Source organism: Aythya ferina, assembly GCF_964211825.1.
Source record: "Aythya ferina genome assembly, chromosome: 12".
NCBI lineage: Eukaryota > Metazoa > Chordata > Aves > Anseriformes > Anatidae > Aythya > Aythya ferina.
In genome coordinates this window covers 248,814-265,507 of record NC_140308.1, presented here as the reverse complement: position 1 = coordinate 265,507, position 16,694 = coordinate 248,814, and the positions used below count along the sequence as shown (strand labels likewise).

Sequence of the window (16,694 nt, the reverse complement as noted above, 5' to 3'; positions counted from 1 at the left end):
GCCCAGCAGGCCAGGGATAGCTGCCCCAGGGGCACGGCACCGAGCTCGGTGCTGCTGCTGGCCCTCTGGCCATGGGCTGCAGTGTTCCCTGGGGCCAACAATGGGTCTGGAGCATGGCACAAGGACGGCACACAGACAAGAGGGCGCAAGAAAACATGAGGCTGGTGAGGACAGCACGAGGGTGCTGCATGGCTCAGCACGTGTGCCAGTACTGAGCACACGAGCACCAGGAGTTCCCTGAAGGACACCTGAGTAGAGTCCGGGGTCACCAGGTTCTGGTTCCAGGCATTGTCTCAAGAACTGGCCCAGGGCTGCGCTGCACCAGGGCAGAGCATGATGACGTGCCAGGGACGCAGCACAGCTGAGGGGGAGCATGGCGCGCAAAAGCTGAGGTGAGGGCTGTGGGCACTGGGGGGGCCCTGCTCCCCAGAGAGGGACCTGCTGTTGCCAGAGGGGGGCCAGGGGCCCTCACATGGCTCCAGGCCATCGGCAGTGCCGTGCTTTCACAGGAGCCCCCTGCTCAGCATCTCCCACTGGCACCAGGCGCTCCTGAGATGGGAAGCACCAACGCCAGGCAGCAATGGCAGGGCTGCACAGGCAGGGCTGGGTGGTGTCCCTGGCTGCCCCTCCCCGGGGCCGTGGGTTGTTCAGAGCCAGAGGGAAAGGCCCAGCCCCTGTTCTGGCCTTCCAGCAGCGAGAGTGACCAAAACATGGCACATCCAGGGAGGTTCCTGCACCCCTGGAACAGCCTGAGAGGCCCTGGGGAGGGCTGCCAGGAGCAGAGGCGGCGATGGCAGAGCTGAGCAGCTCCACCCAGCAGTGTCAGCAGGAGATGGAGCGCTGCCAGGCCCAGGTGAGTTGTGCAGGGCCCTGTGCCCACCTCAGGCACGAGGTGCACGGCACAGGCTGGTGGATGGGCAGTGCAGGAGGCCCTGGCCAGCCCCTACCAGCACAGAGCGCATCCATAGGGGCTGGGGGCAGCACAAGGGCTTGGGGCGGGCATCCAGGCCTGCTGCAGCTGCTCTGGTCCTGGTGCCTCCATTTCCCACAGCAGCCACACGTCGCAGTGGCATCACTGCTGCAATGGTAGGATGCTCAGGTGTCTGAGAGCCCTTTGGGGGCTGCCTGAACACACACAGGTTGTTGCTTGGGAGGGGAGGAGGTCTGCACCCACCAGTCATTAATCCAGTTCCTTGCTGCTCTCTAACCACAACCTGGGCCACCCATACAGTCATTCAAACCCAGTGCCTGGCAGGAGCTGCAGAAAGAGCTGGCTACTAGGTACCAGCCACAGCAGTGAGACAGACAGCTGCTGCTTGTGCTGTGTCCTAGGGCCAGAGGCAAGCAGAGGTGCCAGAGCCCCGGCAAGGAGAGCCCCAGGCATGCCAGGACACAGAGCAGCAGGAGCTGGAGCCAGCACACGTGCTGGCCTCCTTACAGGCGCTGCAACTGGACCTGGACTTCTGCAGGGGCAGGAACTGCAAGCGGCTGGTCCAGCTACAGCAGCAAGAGTGCGTGGTGGAGCAGAAACACCAGGACTTGGTCTTTCTGATGCAGCACTACCAGGAGGTGATAGGCAAGGTACCACCACTGGGTGCAGCGGCTGTGGGCCAGGTTGCCCTCAGCCACATGTTCCCTGCAGCCTGCTCCATGCAGCTGAGGCACCATCCCTGCCCGACAGCCTTGCCTGTGCAAACAGGCAGTGATCAGCCCACCCAGCCCCAAAACAAGGCAGGCATTGTTACTGCAACCCAGTGGAGCAGAGCTGGGGGCCTGCAGTCCACCATGGTCCCCCTGACACCCTTCCAGTGGTGGCTCCAGCCATCCTAGCGTTGGTGGCACCTTGCAGCCCACAGCTCGGGAGACACGGAGTTGGGCTCACTGCCCTCCTCACAGGCCCACACCCCGCTGCAGATCAGGGACTACAGGGATGCCTTCCCTGGGGCTGCTGGGTGTCCATCAGTCACCACTGCAGCAGGAAGGGCAGCAGGGGGCTGTATGAGTGACCTGAGGGCCAGGAGTCTGCAGCTGTTCTGCCCCACTTCTGGGTCCGGCCACGTCCCTCTGCCAAAGGTGTTCCAGGAGCCCATTGCTTGCAGGCTGCCCCAAACCAGCTGCCTCTGCAGCCCCAGCCCCTCTACAGGCAGAGCACAGGTGGCCTGGGGCAGTCCTACACCTGGCCACACACCGATGCTGCACCTCTCCGCAGGGCCAGAAGGATGAGGCCGTGCAGACAGAGGTCACCTACGCAGGCTCCCATGACAACGCTGACACCAGCCGTGGGCTTCCCAAAGGGCACGTGGAACTGCTGGAGCAGGTCTGTGCTGGTGGCCCAGCACCCACAGCACCAGCACCTGGGGCTGGCTGGGAGCTGGCAGACAGCAGCAGGCTGTGCTGCTCCTGCAGGTGGTGCTGGAGGCAGAGGCAAAGCAGTGCAGGCAGAAGCGGACCGCTGAGACACTCCAGTGCCGGGCACAGGACACGCTGCGGGCTGAGCACAGCGCTGCCAAGGAAGGTGGGGTGAGGGAGGAGAGGGACACCCAGGGCCACGGGGCTGGGACGTGTAAGGGCTGCAGCCTGTGGCCTGTACCCCAGGGCTGCCTGCTCCGGCTACCTCTATCAGGCAGCCCAGGGCTTGCCAGTGGTGGCAGAGAGCAGCAGCAAGGGGACTCCAGGTACCCAAAAGGGTCAGCCAATGTGCCACTGGAGGATGAGGTGGCACAGCAGGAAGACAGGAGGCAGCAGGCAGTGCGGGCCTCCCCAGCAGTACCTGCATGTCCATAGCCTACAGCGGCACGTAGTCCCTCCTGGGACAATGGCAGGGAAAGGCTGAGAGCCTGTGGGCACGAGGCTCCCTGTGCACTTGGAACATCGCTGGCTGCAGGGTTACAGGGCAACTCTGGAACGGTGAAGAAGCAGTGCCCATAGCACAACAGGGTCTCCGAGTTGGGGGGAAGCAGCCCAGGGGGGCACAGGAACCCTGTGGAGAGCAAATGTCCCAAAGCCACACTGCAGGGCTGTGTGCTCTGCTCTGCTTCCACTGGAAGCTCAGGGAGGGGCCCAGGGTGGCAATGCCAGCCTGCCCCTGTCCCGGGCAGCCCAGAGTCAGCAGCAGCGTGCAGAGGAGCAGTCGTGCCTGAGCCCAGGGAAGGGCACGCAGCACGAGGCCAGCCGCCGGGCGGAGGATGAGCTGCGGGCACTGCAGGAGCAAGCAGCCAGCAGCGAGGCAGAGCTGGCACAGAGCAGGTACGCAGGCCTGGTGGCCGGCTGCCCCCGGCACAGCCCCAGCCCTGCCCCTGCCCTTTCCATAGAGGGAAGGGGCCCTGGGGCTACCAAAGCTGGAGCTGGGCCCTTGCCTGCAGGGCACTGGCAGCGTGGCTTCAGACAGAGCTGAGCCAGTGGCAGTGGAAACAGCAGGTGACCCTTGAGCAGGCAACGCAACACATGCATGCCACGGCCCGTGCCAAAGAGAAGCTGCAGAGGAGCCAGGAGCAGCTCCACGCCCTAAGGGAGCAGGTAGGCAGCAGGCAAAACCTGCAACCGTGTCCCTGGATCAGCCTGGCCCCACAGACAACCCAGTACATGTCCAGTGCCAGGCACAAGCTGCCACGCTGTGGGAACTGGAGGAAGAGCTTTGCTGTCAGCAGGAGGGGAAAGAAAAGCTCCACCAAGAGCTGCACCAGGCAAAGGACTGGACAAGCAGCCTTCTAGAAAGAGAATAAATAGGAGCCCTGCAACGCAGCCTGTGCAGCAGCGAGGGGTCAGCAGGGGGAAGGAAAGCACAGCACCCACTAATGCTTTGCCTTTGCTGCAGCTGAGGGTGCGGGAGGATCGAAGCCAGGGCCTGCAGCGCAGCCTGGCTCAGCTGCAGGAAGAGCTGGGAGCCACCCGGGCCCGGGAGCAGCAAGGCCTGCAGCAGCTTAGCGGGGCCAAGGAGACCATCCAAGACCTGCAGCAGGAGGTAGCCTCCAGCAGAAAGCACGAGGCAGAGCTGCTGCAACAGGTAAGGGCACAAAAAGCACAGCCCTAGACACAGCCAGCCACCAGGCAGCGCTGCAAAGGGACAGAGCTGCAGAGAGCACTTCCCTGCTCCTTAGCAGGACTAACCCCGGGGAGGAGCCCAAGCTTGGCCAGCCACGCTCCCAGCCCCACCACTTCGCCTGCAGGTACAGGATGTGGCAACCCTACAGGCTGAGCTGGCCCAAGCCCAGCAGAAGAAAGTCAAGCAGGAGGAAAAGATTGCAGCCTATAAGGAACAGATGCAGCAGCTCCACTTGGAACTGAGGAAGCTCCAGGAGGCCCAGGAGCAGAGCAAGCAGCAGGTAAGCATGCCCTAAGCCTTAAGCCTTCCACCTGGCACCTGTGCTCATCCTGCATGTCTCCCACTGCCCCCCTCTGCCTCCCACAGGCCCACTCCCTCCAGCAGAGGCTGCAGGAGCTGAGCAGCCAAGCCCAGCACTGGCAGCAGTTGCACCAGGACAGTCAGCAAGCTCTGGCTCTGCGGGAAGAGGAGCTGGTTGTTTGCAAGGTGGAGCTGGCTTTCCTCAAGGAAGAGCTCAGCAAGGCCATGGAGCAGCTGCAGGACAGGACCGCGCAGCACCACAGCTCGAGGACAGCAGGAGTGCAGCAGGCTGAGCCCCTGACACCAGAGGACAGACCCTGGCCCACAGGCATGGCAGAGGTGGAGAGGACGTGCCAGGGGATGGCTCACTGCAGAGCCCAGGCCAACGTGGGAGGAAGCTGTGGCTCTGTAAGCAGCAGTAGGGCTGAACATCATGTTCTTAAGTAGCCGTCTTTGTTGGGTTGCTAGAAATGAGCCCCCAGCATAAAACTAACACCTCACCACAGTTTATAGCCAGTAGTGCTGGAGCAATGTTGTTTCTCTGATCCTGACAGCTCTCCCAAAACACAGGCAACTACTCCTGACCTGTGGCTCAGCCCCGAAGGCTGCTGCCCCAGCACAGCCTTGTTCCTGCACCTTCCTTCTGCCCTAGGCACATACAGGCTGAGCAGAGCAGTCATGTGGGGTCACTCACAGCACAGGGTGTTGTTTTTTTCAGGTAGTAACCCTGTGCACTTCCCACACCCTGGGATGGTCTAACAGCAGCAAGCCGCACCAGGAGAGGGAGCTGCTGCTGGTCAACATCAGCCAGTGTGCGAAAGAGCAGATGTGAGTAAGAAGCCCTAGCCAAGCAGAGAGAGGCAGGTACCTGTCTTCTCACACCAACTCACTCAGCTTACACCTCATTTTCAGGCAGTCAAGTGAGAAACGAGGGCACAAGACCCAGCAGCAAATCAACCACGCTGCAGAGCTGACAGGCAACAAGGAGTAAGTGATGAACACAGGGACTGGGTCTGAGCAGTTCACGCTGCCCACAGGGGTTTATAGGACAAATGAACAACTACTGCCTCACCTCATCTCCCCTGCTTTTCTTTCTTCCAGGCATCTTCAGGACACACTGGGCAGCTTGCAGGTAGAAAACAAGTACCTCAGGGTCAGAACACATGAGCAGCACCACAAGGGTGAGCAGATAAAGGTGAGCAGAATTCCTGGCCCAAACCAGTGCTGAACCAACCCTCCCTTGTGTACAGGGACAGCTGGGCACCAGTTACTTGCCCAGAGCTCTGGTCACGGACAAACTGCCTTTGCAGTATTCCAGGCCAGGTCTGTGCCAGGCGCAGGCTGTCTTTGCCCTCTAAGCCAGTGTAATTCTGTGCCTTGTCCCCGGCTGTACAGGGCAGCAACTTGACTGCACGAGCCACGCACAACTCTGCAGGGCTGCCTCTACCCAGAACTCAGCTCCAGGACAAGAAGTGACGCAAAACAAAACAAAAAAAAAAGGTTAAAGACTGACAATCTTTAAACAAATAAAATTCTTTCTGTTCTGTAGCAAAAGTAGTGCCAAGCACCAAAACCTTCCAGGGCTACAAGCTGTAGCAAGCCTCACAGCAGTCAGAGAAGCTGAGCACTCCTAAGACTCAGCTGCTCTTGAAAATCTTTAAGCCTCGTAGCAATGGGCATTCTTTTCTCAGAGGCCAAAGCGGGCTGGGGTGCGTCGTGGTGTCAGGGGCTCCCCCTGCTCCTTCCGCCCAGGTGTGTAGATTTTAGTAGATCTGCCAGTAAAGGACAAGAGTGATTAGTGGAGAATACAATTATTAGTGGAGAATACAATTTTTCCCTGCACCAGGAGCACCTGTGAAGAAGTTGGAATCCTCCACGCAGCTCACTACTGCTCTTAAGCAGGCAACTGATGGCCAGCTAGTGCCAGCACCCACCTTGCGCTGCCCAGCGGGTTACGGCGCTCCTGCTCCTCCCGGCGGGCACGCAACTGCTCCTCAGCCAGAGCCATCTCTTCTTCCATGGCAGACACTTCCTCCTTGGCACGGCGGCGGTTTTCCTGGGGCAAAGCAGCAGCAGATCAGGGACTGGCAGGACTCTCTGCAGGCCCGCAAGTCTGATCCCTCCACATTCAAAAACAAAAACAAACAGAAAAACAGACCCCCACCCAGGAACAGGTATGCCGTATGCCATGGAGCTGTGTGTAGCAGGGACCCCACTCAGGCAACATTCCTTTCCAGTGTAGTAGCCTGCTGTCTGTCTGTCAGCTGGGCCTGAGCAGGAGACTCACCTGGCGCGACTTGCCAGCATGTTTGATACTGTAGAACATGGGTCCCAGCTCTGCCAGCCACTCTCCATCCACAGCAGTGACACACTGCATGTATTCCTGCAGTGAAAGAAGGAAAGACCAGGGTAGGGATGACACCCAGCATCTGGACGCCATTGCCAGAACCATGGCAGCTCCCACCCTCCTCCACTTGCTGATGGCAGTTCCAAAGTTAGGACTTTACTCCTTCCAGACAATTCCTCCAGGCCTCAGAAGCTGCTATGGGCAGGACTTGGTGAGACTACAAAGATGTCCCACATATGCCAGGAAAATGTATCACAAAAGAGAAAAACAAGGCCCTACAGGCGACGGAGACATGTGCGGGCAGTAGACATGTGAAAGGCTGAGAATTACACCCTCCAATAGATCCTACCATCACAGCAAAGCCCTCTCACCTCCCTCAAAGCACTCTTTACCCTTCCTGCTAGCCCTCAGCTCAAGTTTACCTTGGTGGTCATGACCAGCTCATGATACACAATGTAGTCTGGTGTGTAGCCCATGCCAAACAGAGAGCTCGTGGGATGCAGGTGACAGGGCATGCCTGTGCGGATGTTCACGTACTCCCCAATGCCCTGCACGGAGAAGTGTGGTTAATACATCAGTTCCCAGCAGGGGCCTCTCATCCCCCAGACAGGTACAGGCCCCTCTTACCTTCAGCTTTGCAGCTTGATGGAAATACGCAGCACAGATGCACTTCCTGACAACATCCCAGTCAGTACCACAGGATGCTAGGCTCATCCGCTGCTGCACCATAATGTCCTTGAGCTGGGCACGTACCTCCCGCACCTGCAAAGATGTGCAGCAGTCAGATCCCTCTCTTATGTAAGGCTCCCTCCCCCAACCTCTTTGCCACAGCCTCACCTTCCGCATGGCCTTGGCATGAATGAAGTGCTGGTTGCACCACAGAGTAGAGTAGTTGTTGTTTTTCCACTGCAGATAAACATTCAGGTAAGTCAAGTGATCGCTCTCTGGGACAGCAAACTTCTCCCGCACTTGGTCACTCTCTTCCTCTCGACCCTGAAGAGTATGCAAAGAACACAGGTTAGCCAGAGGATAGGTAAAGGCCCTAAGCTGCTGGAAGAGCAAACAGGTACCTTAGGCCGATAGAAGATGGCAGGCACAGACAACATGGAGACAATGAGCAGGATCTCAGAGCTGCAGCCCATGTCACAGGAAACAATAAGCATTTTGGAGAGTGCAGGATCCAGTGGGAACTCCACCATGAGACGTCCTGTTGATGTCAGACCACCTGCAGGAATACCGTAAGGATCCATAGAGCAACTGGACAGGTCCTCAGAGTCCCATGGGTTGGCAGCCTGCCCCAGCAGCCAGTACCTGTGTTATCCAGGGCTCCCAGGATCCACAGCTGGTACATGGAGTTCAGCATGTTGTCCTCAGGTGGTGGATCCATGAAGTGGAACTGCAGCAGGTCCTGCACACCCAGGGACTTGAGCAAAAGCACTACATTGGCAAGGTTGGTGCGCTGGATCTCGGGCACCGTGGTTGTTAGCAGCTCATTCTTGTAGGCGCTCTGGGTGTAGAGCCTGGGGAGCAGATCCCAAGAGCATGTCCCTCCCCTTCAGGCCACTGCATCCCTCTCTGAATGAGCAGCAGTTCCCAACCCAGCCAGGCCCTGCACAAGGCAGCAGCTCTGCACTCAGCCAGGCCAACGAGCAGAGCCCCAAGGAAGAAGCTCTCCCAAGGCCACAGTGCAGCCTCCCCAGCACACAAGTGCCTGGAGTGCAGCACGAGGTACACCCCCCTCATGTACAGTCTTTCCCTGGTCGCGGACCAGTCTTAAAGCAAAGCCTTGAGATGGCTGCCTTTAGCTTGGCTATCGTCCTGAGAACATCAAAGCAGCTGGCTCAGCAATGCGGAACAGCCACAGGTAAAGATTGGCAAGGTAAGATCATCTCCACAACCAGTTCAAGACAATGAACAGTTCTCCAGTGAAGAAAAAAAAAAATAATATATATATATATCTATATCCAGATGCCAAGCTGCAGTATGGCAGGAATAGGAACACCAGTGATGTGCCTACCTGAAGCAGTGACCTGGGCCCGTTCTGCCAGCTCGGCCTGCCCTCTGATTGGCATTGGCTTGACTGATGGGATAGATCTGCAGCGCATCCATGCCTATACGGGGATTGAAAACCTGCAGGGCACAAGAAAAACAGACTGAAGCAAGGGGAAGGCTGGGTCACTGGCAAAGAACTCCATCAACCCAACCGCAGAGATGACAGACATGAACAGTCCAGGAAACCTTTGCATACCTTCAACTTGCAGTAGCCAGAATCAATCACAAACATGATGCCATCCACTGTCAGTGAAGTCTCTGCAATGTTAGTAGCAACAATGCACTTCCTCACCCCATCTGGAGCCTGCAAGAACACCACGCACCAGTCAGTTTGTTGGGCAACAGCTTCTACACCACTGAGGAAGAACCCAGAACCCAGACAGGAGTGACTGAGTGACTGGAAGTTGAAGGGGGCACATGCTTTCCGTCACCATTCTATGTGCAATACAAAAGGCATCTCTGCACCTCTTGCTCATGCCAAATAGAGTCTTCCCTACACTAATCTCCCATCTGCCCAGTCCCATCAGAGAGTACGCATCAGCACCTTCTGGAAGATCTTGGCCTGTAAGTCTGATGGCAGCTGAGAATAGATGGGCAGTACAGCAAGAGCAGGCGCCTTCTCCAGTTCCTCGAGGTGCTCCACAATTTGCTCTGAGGTTACCTAGACACAAAGAGGAGTATTAACATAAGATTGAAACAAAAAATGGGTGGGACAGTGCCTGCCCTTCCATCCAGCTCACCTCAATGTCCTCCTGGCCAGGCATGAAGACAAGGATGTCGCCAGGAGCACCAGACAAATGGACCTGCAGGGCTTGTTTCACAGCAGCCTCCACATAATCCTCTTGTGGGGTCTGAAAGACACAGCCCGAATTACAGACACCAATAATCTCACCTGCCCCATCCTGTGTGTAAGGCTGCATCACAGCATGGGTACCCCACTGCTTTCCTCTCTGTCCACTGCAGAGTGAGGTACACCCAAGCCACAACCCCCCCTCACACTGCAAACTCTCTCACATTGACCTTACCTTGCTGAAAAGAATATCAACAGGAAAAGTGCGCCCAGGAATGTGGAAAATGGGAACGTTCCCGAAGAAGGAGGCAAACTTATCTGCATCCATGGTGGCAGAGGTGACAACAAGCTTCAGATCAGAGCGTCGTGCTACCACCTAGAAAATATATGAAAGGAAGAATAGACAAGTGGCATTTGTGCATGGGTCCAGGCTACTTCCACCACTACTGAGACAACAGGACAGGATGGAGCTTCCACCATACTCTAGAGGCACTCACCACTAATGCCAGGGAAGGCATATGCTATATAGCCCGTCCAGTTATAAAGATAGTCTGACACCAGCCAAGAAAGCCTTATACCTGCAAGCATCTCTGTACCTAGAGCTTCTTAGTTAGCCAGCAAGCCTCTGGCAACACACTAAGGCACATTTAAACCCTCAGAACCAAGGATCAGGATGTTTGAGCAGCAAGTGCAGTCAGAGATGTGGGAGCCTCTTCATTTCCCTTTCCCAGGCCTGGGAGAGAAGCAACACCTCTGCCGATATTCTGCCCAAGGACCAGTTCACGCGCCCTATGCCACTGTCTTAGAATCTTCCTGTAGCCCAACTTGCACACACCTCCCGTAACAGGCCAAAGAGCACATCAGTGTTGAGTGAGCGCTCATGCGCCTCATCCATGATGATAGCACTGTAGTTGTCCAGGTCAGCCTCTCGCAGTGACTCACGAAGGAGGATCCCATCTGTCATGTATTTGATTATCGTGTTCTCTGATGTGCAGTCCTCAAAGCGGATGGCATAGCCCACCTGGGAGGGCAGAGATATCAGCAAGTCTTCACCAGCCCTGTGCACTCACTGCCAACAGGCTGCACCCTCGCACGTGCTGCCAGACTCACCTCCTCTCCCAGACGCACTCCCATCTCTTCGCTGACCCGCTTGGCAACGGACATGGCTGCCACTCTGCGGGGCTGGGTGCAGCCAATCATGCCGTAGTCTGTGTAGCCGTCCTCATGGAGGTACTGCGTCAGCTGAGTTGTCTTCCCACTACCCGTCTCCCCTACCACAATCACAATGCTGTTGTCCCTGAAGAAAGGGAAAGAGTATTTCTTCGTACACCACAAAGAAAGACTTTTTCGTTTGCAGCTCTGGTTGGCCACCCAAGAGTTGTCCTGCTTTAGCAGGAGAACTGCCATCAACCAGACAAAGCAATTTTATTTTTATTTTTTTTTTCTTCTGAGGGTACAACTTCAAACAGGTCCTCTATCGAGGAAAAATTCTCACTTGGGTTCCAGTGATGTAAGCCAGTGCCACAGGGTTGCACTACGACCAACTGCCTAACAACCATACCTGAGGATGGAGAGCAACTCCTGCTGCACAGCAAAGATGGGCAGATATTGTCTCTGCTCCAGGATTGATTTCTTCTTGGCAAACTCACTCCTTGCTTCACTTTTTTCTTTCATGTGTTCAGCAAACTTCTGCTCAGTCCTAAGGAAACACCAGAAACCTTAAAACTGTCTCTCCACACACTTTGCTACACCTATGGCCCCATCACCAGCTGAACAGGAGCAATTCAAAGGAAGGATTACTTGTAATCCACTTTGCCATCTTCTGTCACCATCTCATCCTTCTCCTCCTCTTTCTTGATTCCCATAATGTCTCCCAGTTTTGTGCCTGCCAGCTCCCAGTGTTTATGCTGAGCCTGGGAAGGCAGAGAGCAGTGTAAGTGCCACAGTTGGGACTGCAAAAATCATTCTTCTGCACTCCTACTTGTAAGGCTAGGAAAGCATTTTAGCTTCACATTTCCTTAGTGCTACGAGAGAGAACACACATCCCATTCCTACATCAGGTCTCCCTCTTCCAACTGAACTGTGACAGACCTTTTAGACACTGGTCCGGATACAGACACTTCAAGCACAGGATGACCAACAGCCTCCTAAGACAATGGTTCCAGCTGCTGACAGTTCCATTAAATTTGCACTTACATCTACACAAATGTGAACCAGAGATAATCTTCCTGCTCTCAACAGGTACCCTCAGGTACTCCCAACTTTCTGTTTTCTTTCACCTCTTGTATCAGGAGGTCAGCTTCTGCTTTCATTCCACTCGTAGTATACCTGCCTCAAATCCAGCTCAGTTTCTGTTTACAATGTATCTGTGTTTTACCCACCACTATCACATAAGCTTTATAGAAAGTCTTTCTATTAGGCACGCACCCACAAAGACTAATACACTACCTTACTGCATGCTCCTCCTCAAAACTCTTTTGTTGATACAAGATCTCCCCTGCTGCCACCCACACTAAATGTTGTCCATCTGAGCTACCCTGTATTCTTTCACCCGTTCTCTTCTTTCACGATCCAAATGTCATTTGGATCAAACTTCTCTGCACAAGTGCACAATTTACGTCCCAGGCAGTGTCTGAGGAAATCACACCACTACAGCTGCTTATGAGACAATGCAATGAACTGGGCTACCAGGATATCCCGGGTCACAAACACACGGTGGACATCTTATCACCGCCACCAAGGCCTGTGTTCTACACAGCCCCAACAAAGGCTGTGAAGCCCTACATTACACAAAGTCACGAACAGCGGGGCAGTAGGACAAAAGGTCGTAGCATACCCTCTTACGCTCCTTCTGCTCCCTATGCTTGCGCACCAGCTGGCTGCCTTTCCGAGCTATGATGGCCAAATCAGAAGTGGCATCTTTAACAGGGATGACTGGCTCTGGCTAGAGGAAAAAGGCATTGCTTCAATACAGACAGCTCACACCTGTGAGGCTCCCTGCCATTAGAACCTTCAACCACAGCCCCTACCTGCTTGGTGAAGACTATCCTCCCATCTAGGAATGGAGGCACCAGGTTATGCACCAGCAGATGCACTTTGGCTGAATTATCCTCTTCAAAATCTTCATCCACTTCAATCCGATGAACTACACCACTGGTCAGCATGCGATTTGTCTCCCATCGCTCGTTGTCCTGCAGGAAACGAAATATCAAAGGACTTTAGCTATTACTTTCCATCACCTAAAACTCAAGAACAATCAAGAGACTCCTTTACACCTACCCCACAGTATACACAACTCAAAGCAACTGCAAGGCAATAAATAAGGCAACACGGCTTGCTGCAAAGCACTACAGGACTGTGACCAAGTCATGATGGCATAAAAGTGAAAGCTAAAAGCAGGAAGCTGCTAAAGGCAAACCTGTAGCTGATTTGCAATACACACCACGGTTATGCCGCATGGCTTCAAGTACTGAAATGATCTAGGGCTGCGTCTGCTGGTCTTCCTTCCCCCAAAAGGGAAAAAGTCTAGAGCCCCACAGATGAAACTAAGTAAGCCTGGAACATGTATAACAACTAACACTGAAAGTTCTAGCCCAGGGAACCCAAAAACAAGCACATGGAAAAAACAAACAAACAAACAAAAAAACCAACCAACCAAACAAAAACAACTAACTAGAAGCAGCAGGATACAGGAAACACAGACTGGCCACACAAAGTACGTGGTTAACAGAACGGTCTCCAAGAAAACAGAGGGCAAACTGTCCACAACGCCCCAGCTACACACTGAAAGCCAGAAGCCTGGAGACAACCCTGCTCTTATGCTGAGATCGGCAGCCCTGAGCATCTGGAGCAACATCAGACAGCCCCAGTAACATGGCTTCTGCCTCTGTACAGCAGGAGCACAGCCCCCTGGGTTCCAGCAGCCTGGGACGCTGTGACCAACTGCAGTCACTAACTGAATTTTGCCCCATGCAGGAGATGCACGGCTGCACTTTCCAAGGGAATATAAAAGTTTCCCTGTGAGCTCATTCAGCCTGGGCCAGGACAAAGACTGCCTTCTTTTCTCTGAGGGCAAGGGCTCAGCCCACCCCACCAGCAAGCAGGTCTGCACACATTCAGAGCAGCCAGCTCTGCACCACGCCCCCACCTCATTGATCTGCCGCCGCTGTGCAGAGATGCGCTTCTGCTTCTGCTTGTGCAAGTGCTGCTCCCTCTTCTTCACATACTCCTCGGAAGAGTAGGCCAAGGGGTTGTGAAACTCGTCGTAGCCCTCGTCCATCATGTACCAGTCCCGGTCAGCTTGCTGGGAGGGGAGGCGCAGCGCTGAGCTCCGCTGCCTGCTCGGGCTGTGCCGGGCCCCCCGCCGCTCCCCGAATGGCCGCCGGGGGGAGCCCGCCCGCCGCCAGCGGCCCCGCGGCACGGCTCTCCCGGTGCCCTGGGGCCAGCGGCGGCAGCCCGGAGCCCGGCGTTCACCGGGCGCCCAGCTCCCCAGGCTCCTACCCGCTGGTCGTCCTCCCACTGCTGCCGTTCCTCCTCTGTCTCGAAGGCGATGCCTTCCTCCCCGTCCTCACGCCGCCCTGCAGAAGGCAAGCTGGTCAGCGGGCCCCCAGCCCCGCCAGGCTGTCGCTTGTGGAGGGAATCCCACAAAACCTGCCCTTGTGCTGCACAGGGGAAGAGGACTTGGCCACCGCCCAGCCTCGGCAGTCCTCTGCAGACTCCTCACCTCTGCCCCTGGACAGCCGTGGTGTGGCCCCCAGGTGTCTCCGGTCATCAGCCCACTCGTTATACTTGTACGACGGTGTGGGCAGCGGCGTCTTGTCCGAGCACCTGCTTCTTACAGACCTGTGGGAACAGCACAAGGAAGGGATCAGTGCCTACAGCACGGTGCTAATCTGACACACACCCTCCTGCCCTTTCTTGCAGAGCGCTGGCTCGCAGCCACACCCCCAGCTGCCGATACCTGTCCCGGTCCCTCCGATCTGTGTCCCGCAAGGATGATGCCCGGTGGCTGCGCTCTGAGTCCCGATAGGAAGGTGTGGGAGACGGAGATTCCCACTGTGAGCGGCGGGAACTGCTGTAACCACTGTCATCTTCCTCCCAGCTGGAGCGAGACGGCGTGGCTGCATCTACAAGAGGAGATGATGACTGACCACCAGTGTTCACACCGTGACCTTAGGCACCTGCAGCCACTTTCCACCTTCTACTGCAGAGCACAGAGGGCACCCATCTGCTGTCCCTCTAAGAGAAGGAGCTGACACACCGACTCCAAGGAAAATTGCCAGAGGAACACATCTGTATCTCACAGACCCAGAATGAAACTCACTGGGCAGGGATCAGCCAGATCTTTGCACACAGCTGGCAGATCACTCCCAGTCCTACATCCAGGAAGAGCCAGGAGTTTTATGCCTGGTCTAACCGCAGGCCTTAAAAACACCAGATTTGTTACTCACGTTCATCCTGACAAAAACAGCAGGATTCCCAAAAAAAACACGCCCTTTCCCATTAGGTTTTACGTGAGAACTCTGCCGAGTCCCATTCCTACCTTTAGGACGATGCCTGGGACTCTCTGGTTCGCTTCTCCTGCTGCTCCGTTCCGATGAGCCGTCTCTCTCTGACCTGCTGCTGTGATGACTTCTGTCCCGCTCCTCTGGAGAGGGAAAGTACGATCAGATGCCCTGTGCACAAAGAGGCTTCCCAAGCCTACCCTAGAAAACACCCTGAGCACCAGTCAAGGGCAACAAAGAGGCTAAGGAACAAGCCCCACATCTCTAAGCAAGAAGAGTCACAAATATCTCAAACTGTTACCGCGGTCTCGTTTACGATCGTGGTTCCGATCCCTGCTGCGCTCCTTCTTCCGTTCCTTTTCCTCCTTGGAGGACGCAAAGACACCATGCTCACGGCGGTCTCTTTCCCGCTGCCGACTGCGTTCCCAAAACTCCTCGCTGACGCCTCCTGTGTAGGAAGGTGTTTCCACATGCACGGAACGATAATGCCTTGAAAGGCAGAGCAGAAAGAAAGGTTACAGAACTGAGGAACAGCTAGCCTTGCACTTGTCTCCCGTAACTCTAGTCCTAGTCCCCGCAATAGCAGAAGCCTATGGTTGGGAACGCTCGCTCCACCCTTTGCTGGCAGCCCAGTGTGCCTGCCGCTGTTTTCAGACAGGAGCACTTCTAAGGAGGCTGCTGCTTCCAGGTGTCAGGGGGCAGGCAACGACACGGACAGGACACCTGGTGCTTGAGGGCCTGACAGCACCTAAAAACACTCCCGGCCATCACGCCTCAGGGATGGCACCAGCCCGGGAGCTGTTCTGGGCCCCCTCAGGTCCCTGGAGACACCCGCAGCCCTGCCGGCCGCACGGAGCTCACAGCCCCGAGGCGCTGCGCTCCCACACGCGGCCGGTGCCCTGGCAGGGGCCGTGCTGCCGCGGAGGCCTCAGGGCGCTCACCTGTCCTTGCGGCCGCTCCGGGCGCTCCGGCCGCCCTCCTCCTCCTCCTCGTCGTCCTCCTCGGGGCTGCCCGCCTCGTCGCGGCCGTCCTCCCAGTCCCTGTAGGAGCACACCCGGGACCGCTTCCCGCCGGCCGCCGCCTCCTCCTCGCGCTCCCGCCGCTTCTGCGCCGCCAGCACGTCCAGGCCCAGCAGCGAGGCCCGCGGCGCCGGCGCCTTGAAGACGTGCTGCTCGGCCGCGGCGCTGCGCCCCCGCAGCACCAGCCCGCCCGGCCCGGCCTCGGGGCCCGTCCCGGCCAGCCGGTGCAGCGACCGCTCGCCCGCCTCCGCCTCCGCCATCGCCGCTACCGCCCCGCGCCGCGCCCCATGGGGCCTGGGGGCCGCGGCCCGAGCCCGCCCCGCCCCCGGGCGCTCAGCGACCGCGACCTCGCCCCGGTCCCGGCCCCGCGCACCACGGCCGCGGCGGCGGCACCCCGCGGGCGGACCGGCAACCACAGAGCCCCGCGGCCGCGGCACAGAGCGCCCCCGGCGGACTTCCGGCGGGGCGCGGGGTGACGTCACGTGCTCTCGGAGGCGCGGCCGGAAGAGAGCGGGCGGGGGCGCGGCAACGGCGCCACCCGAAAAAGCGCCCCCCCGGAAACCGCGGGGCACGGGCCTTGCTCAGCAAGGGGAGAGCCGGCTGCCGGCAGCCCGGGGTTAAGCAGCAGCTGCTGCCAGGA

General features: G+C 57.0%; 1 protein-coding gene across 1 annotated transcript; it reads right to left on the bottom strand.

The window, feature by feature from the left end:
- Window positions 1-5,843: 5,843 nt before the first annotated feature.
- Window positions 5,844-16,503, bottom strand: DHX38 (DEAH-box helicase 38). The gene is made up of 26 exons (XM_084532950.1): window positions 15,977-16,503; window positions 15,337-15,524; window positions 15,074-15,178; window positions 14,492-14,657; window positions 14,255-14,373; window positions 14,032-14,108; window positions 13,679-13,834; window positions 12,561-12,722; window positions 12,368-12,475; window positions 11,332-11,444; window positions 11,093-11,230; window positions 10,642-10,828; window positions 10,367-10,552; window positions 9,767-9,907; window positions 9,482-9,592; window positions 9,286-9,402; window positions 8,938-9,045; window positions 8,707-8,819; window positions 8,001-8,209; window positions 7,760-7,914; window positions 7,527-7,682; window positions 7,317-7,451; window positions 7,112-7,237; window positions 6,630-6,725; window positions 6,277-6,398; window positions 5,844-6,114 (listed from the first exon to the last, which is right to left on the bottom strand). Exons 1-26 carry the CDS (start codon window positions 16,312-16,314, stop codon window positions 6,030-6,032), a joined length of 3,717 nt encoding a protein of 1,238 aa, XP_084389076.1. The 5' UTR covers window positions 16,315-16,503; the 3' UTR covers window positions 5,844-6,029.
- Between the last annotated feature and the right edge of the window lie 191 nt (window positions 16,504-16,694).

Bases quoted from the DNA above. Each gene is read 5' to 3' on its own strand.
- DHX38 (XM_084532950.1), bottom strand. From the start codon at position 16,314: ATGGCGGAGGCGGAGGCGGGCGAGCGGTCGCTGCACCGGCTGGCCGGG. The intron at 9,908-10,366 runs GTGTGTGCAAGT...TATATTTTCTAG, and splicing joins TCTTTGGCCTGTTACGGGAG to GTGGTAGCACGACGCTCTGA. The intron at 7,238-7,316 runs GTAAGAGGGGCC...TTCTCCGTGCAG, and splicing joins ATCAAGCTGCAAAGCTGAAG to GGCATTGGGGAGTACGTGAA.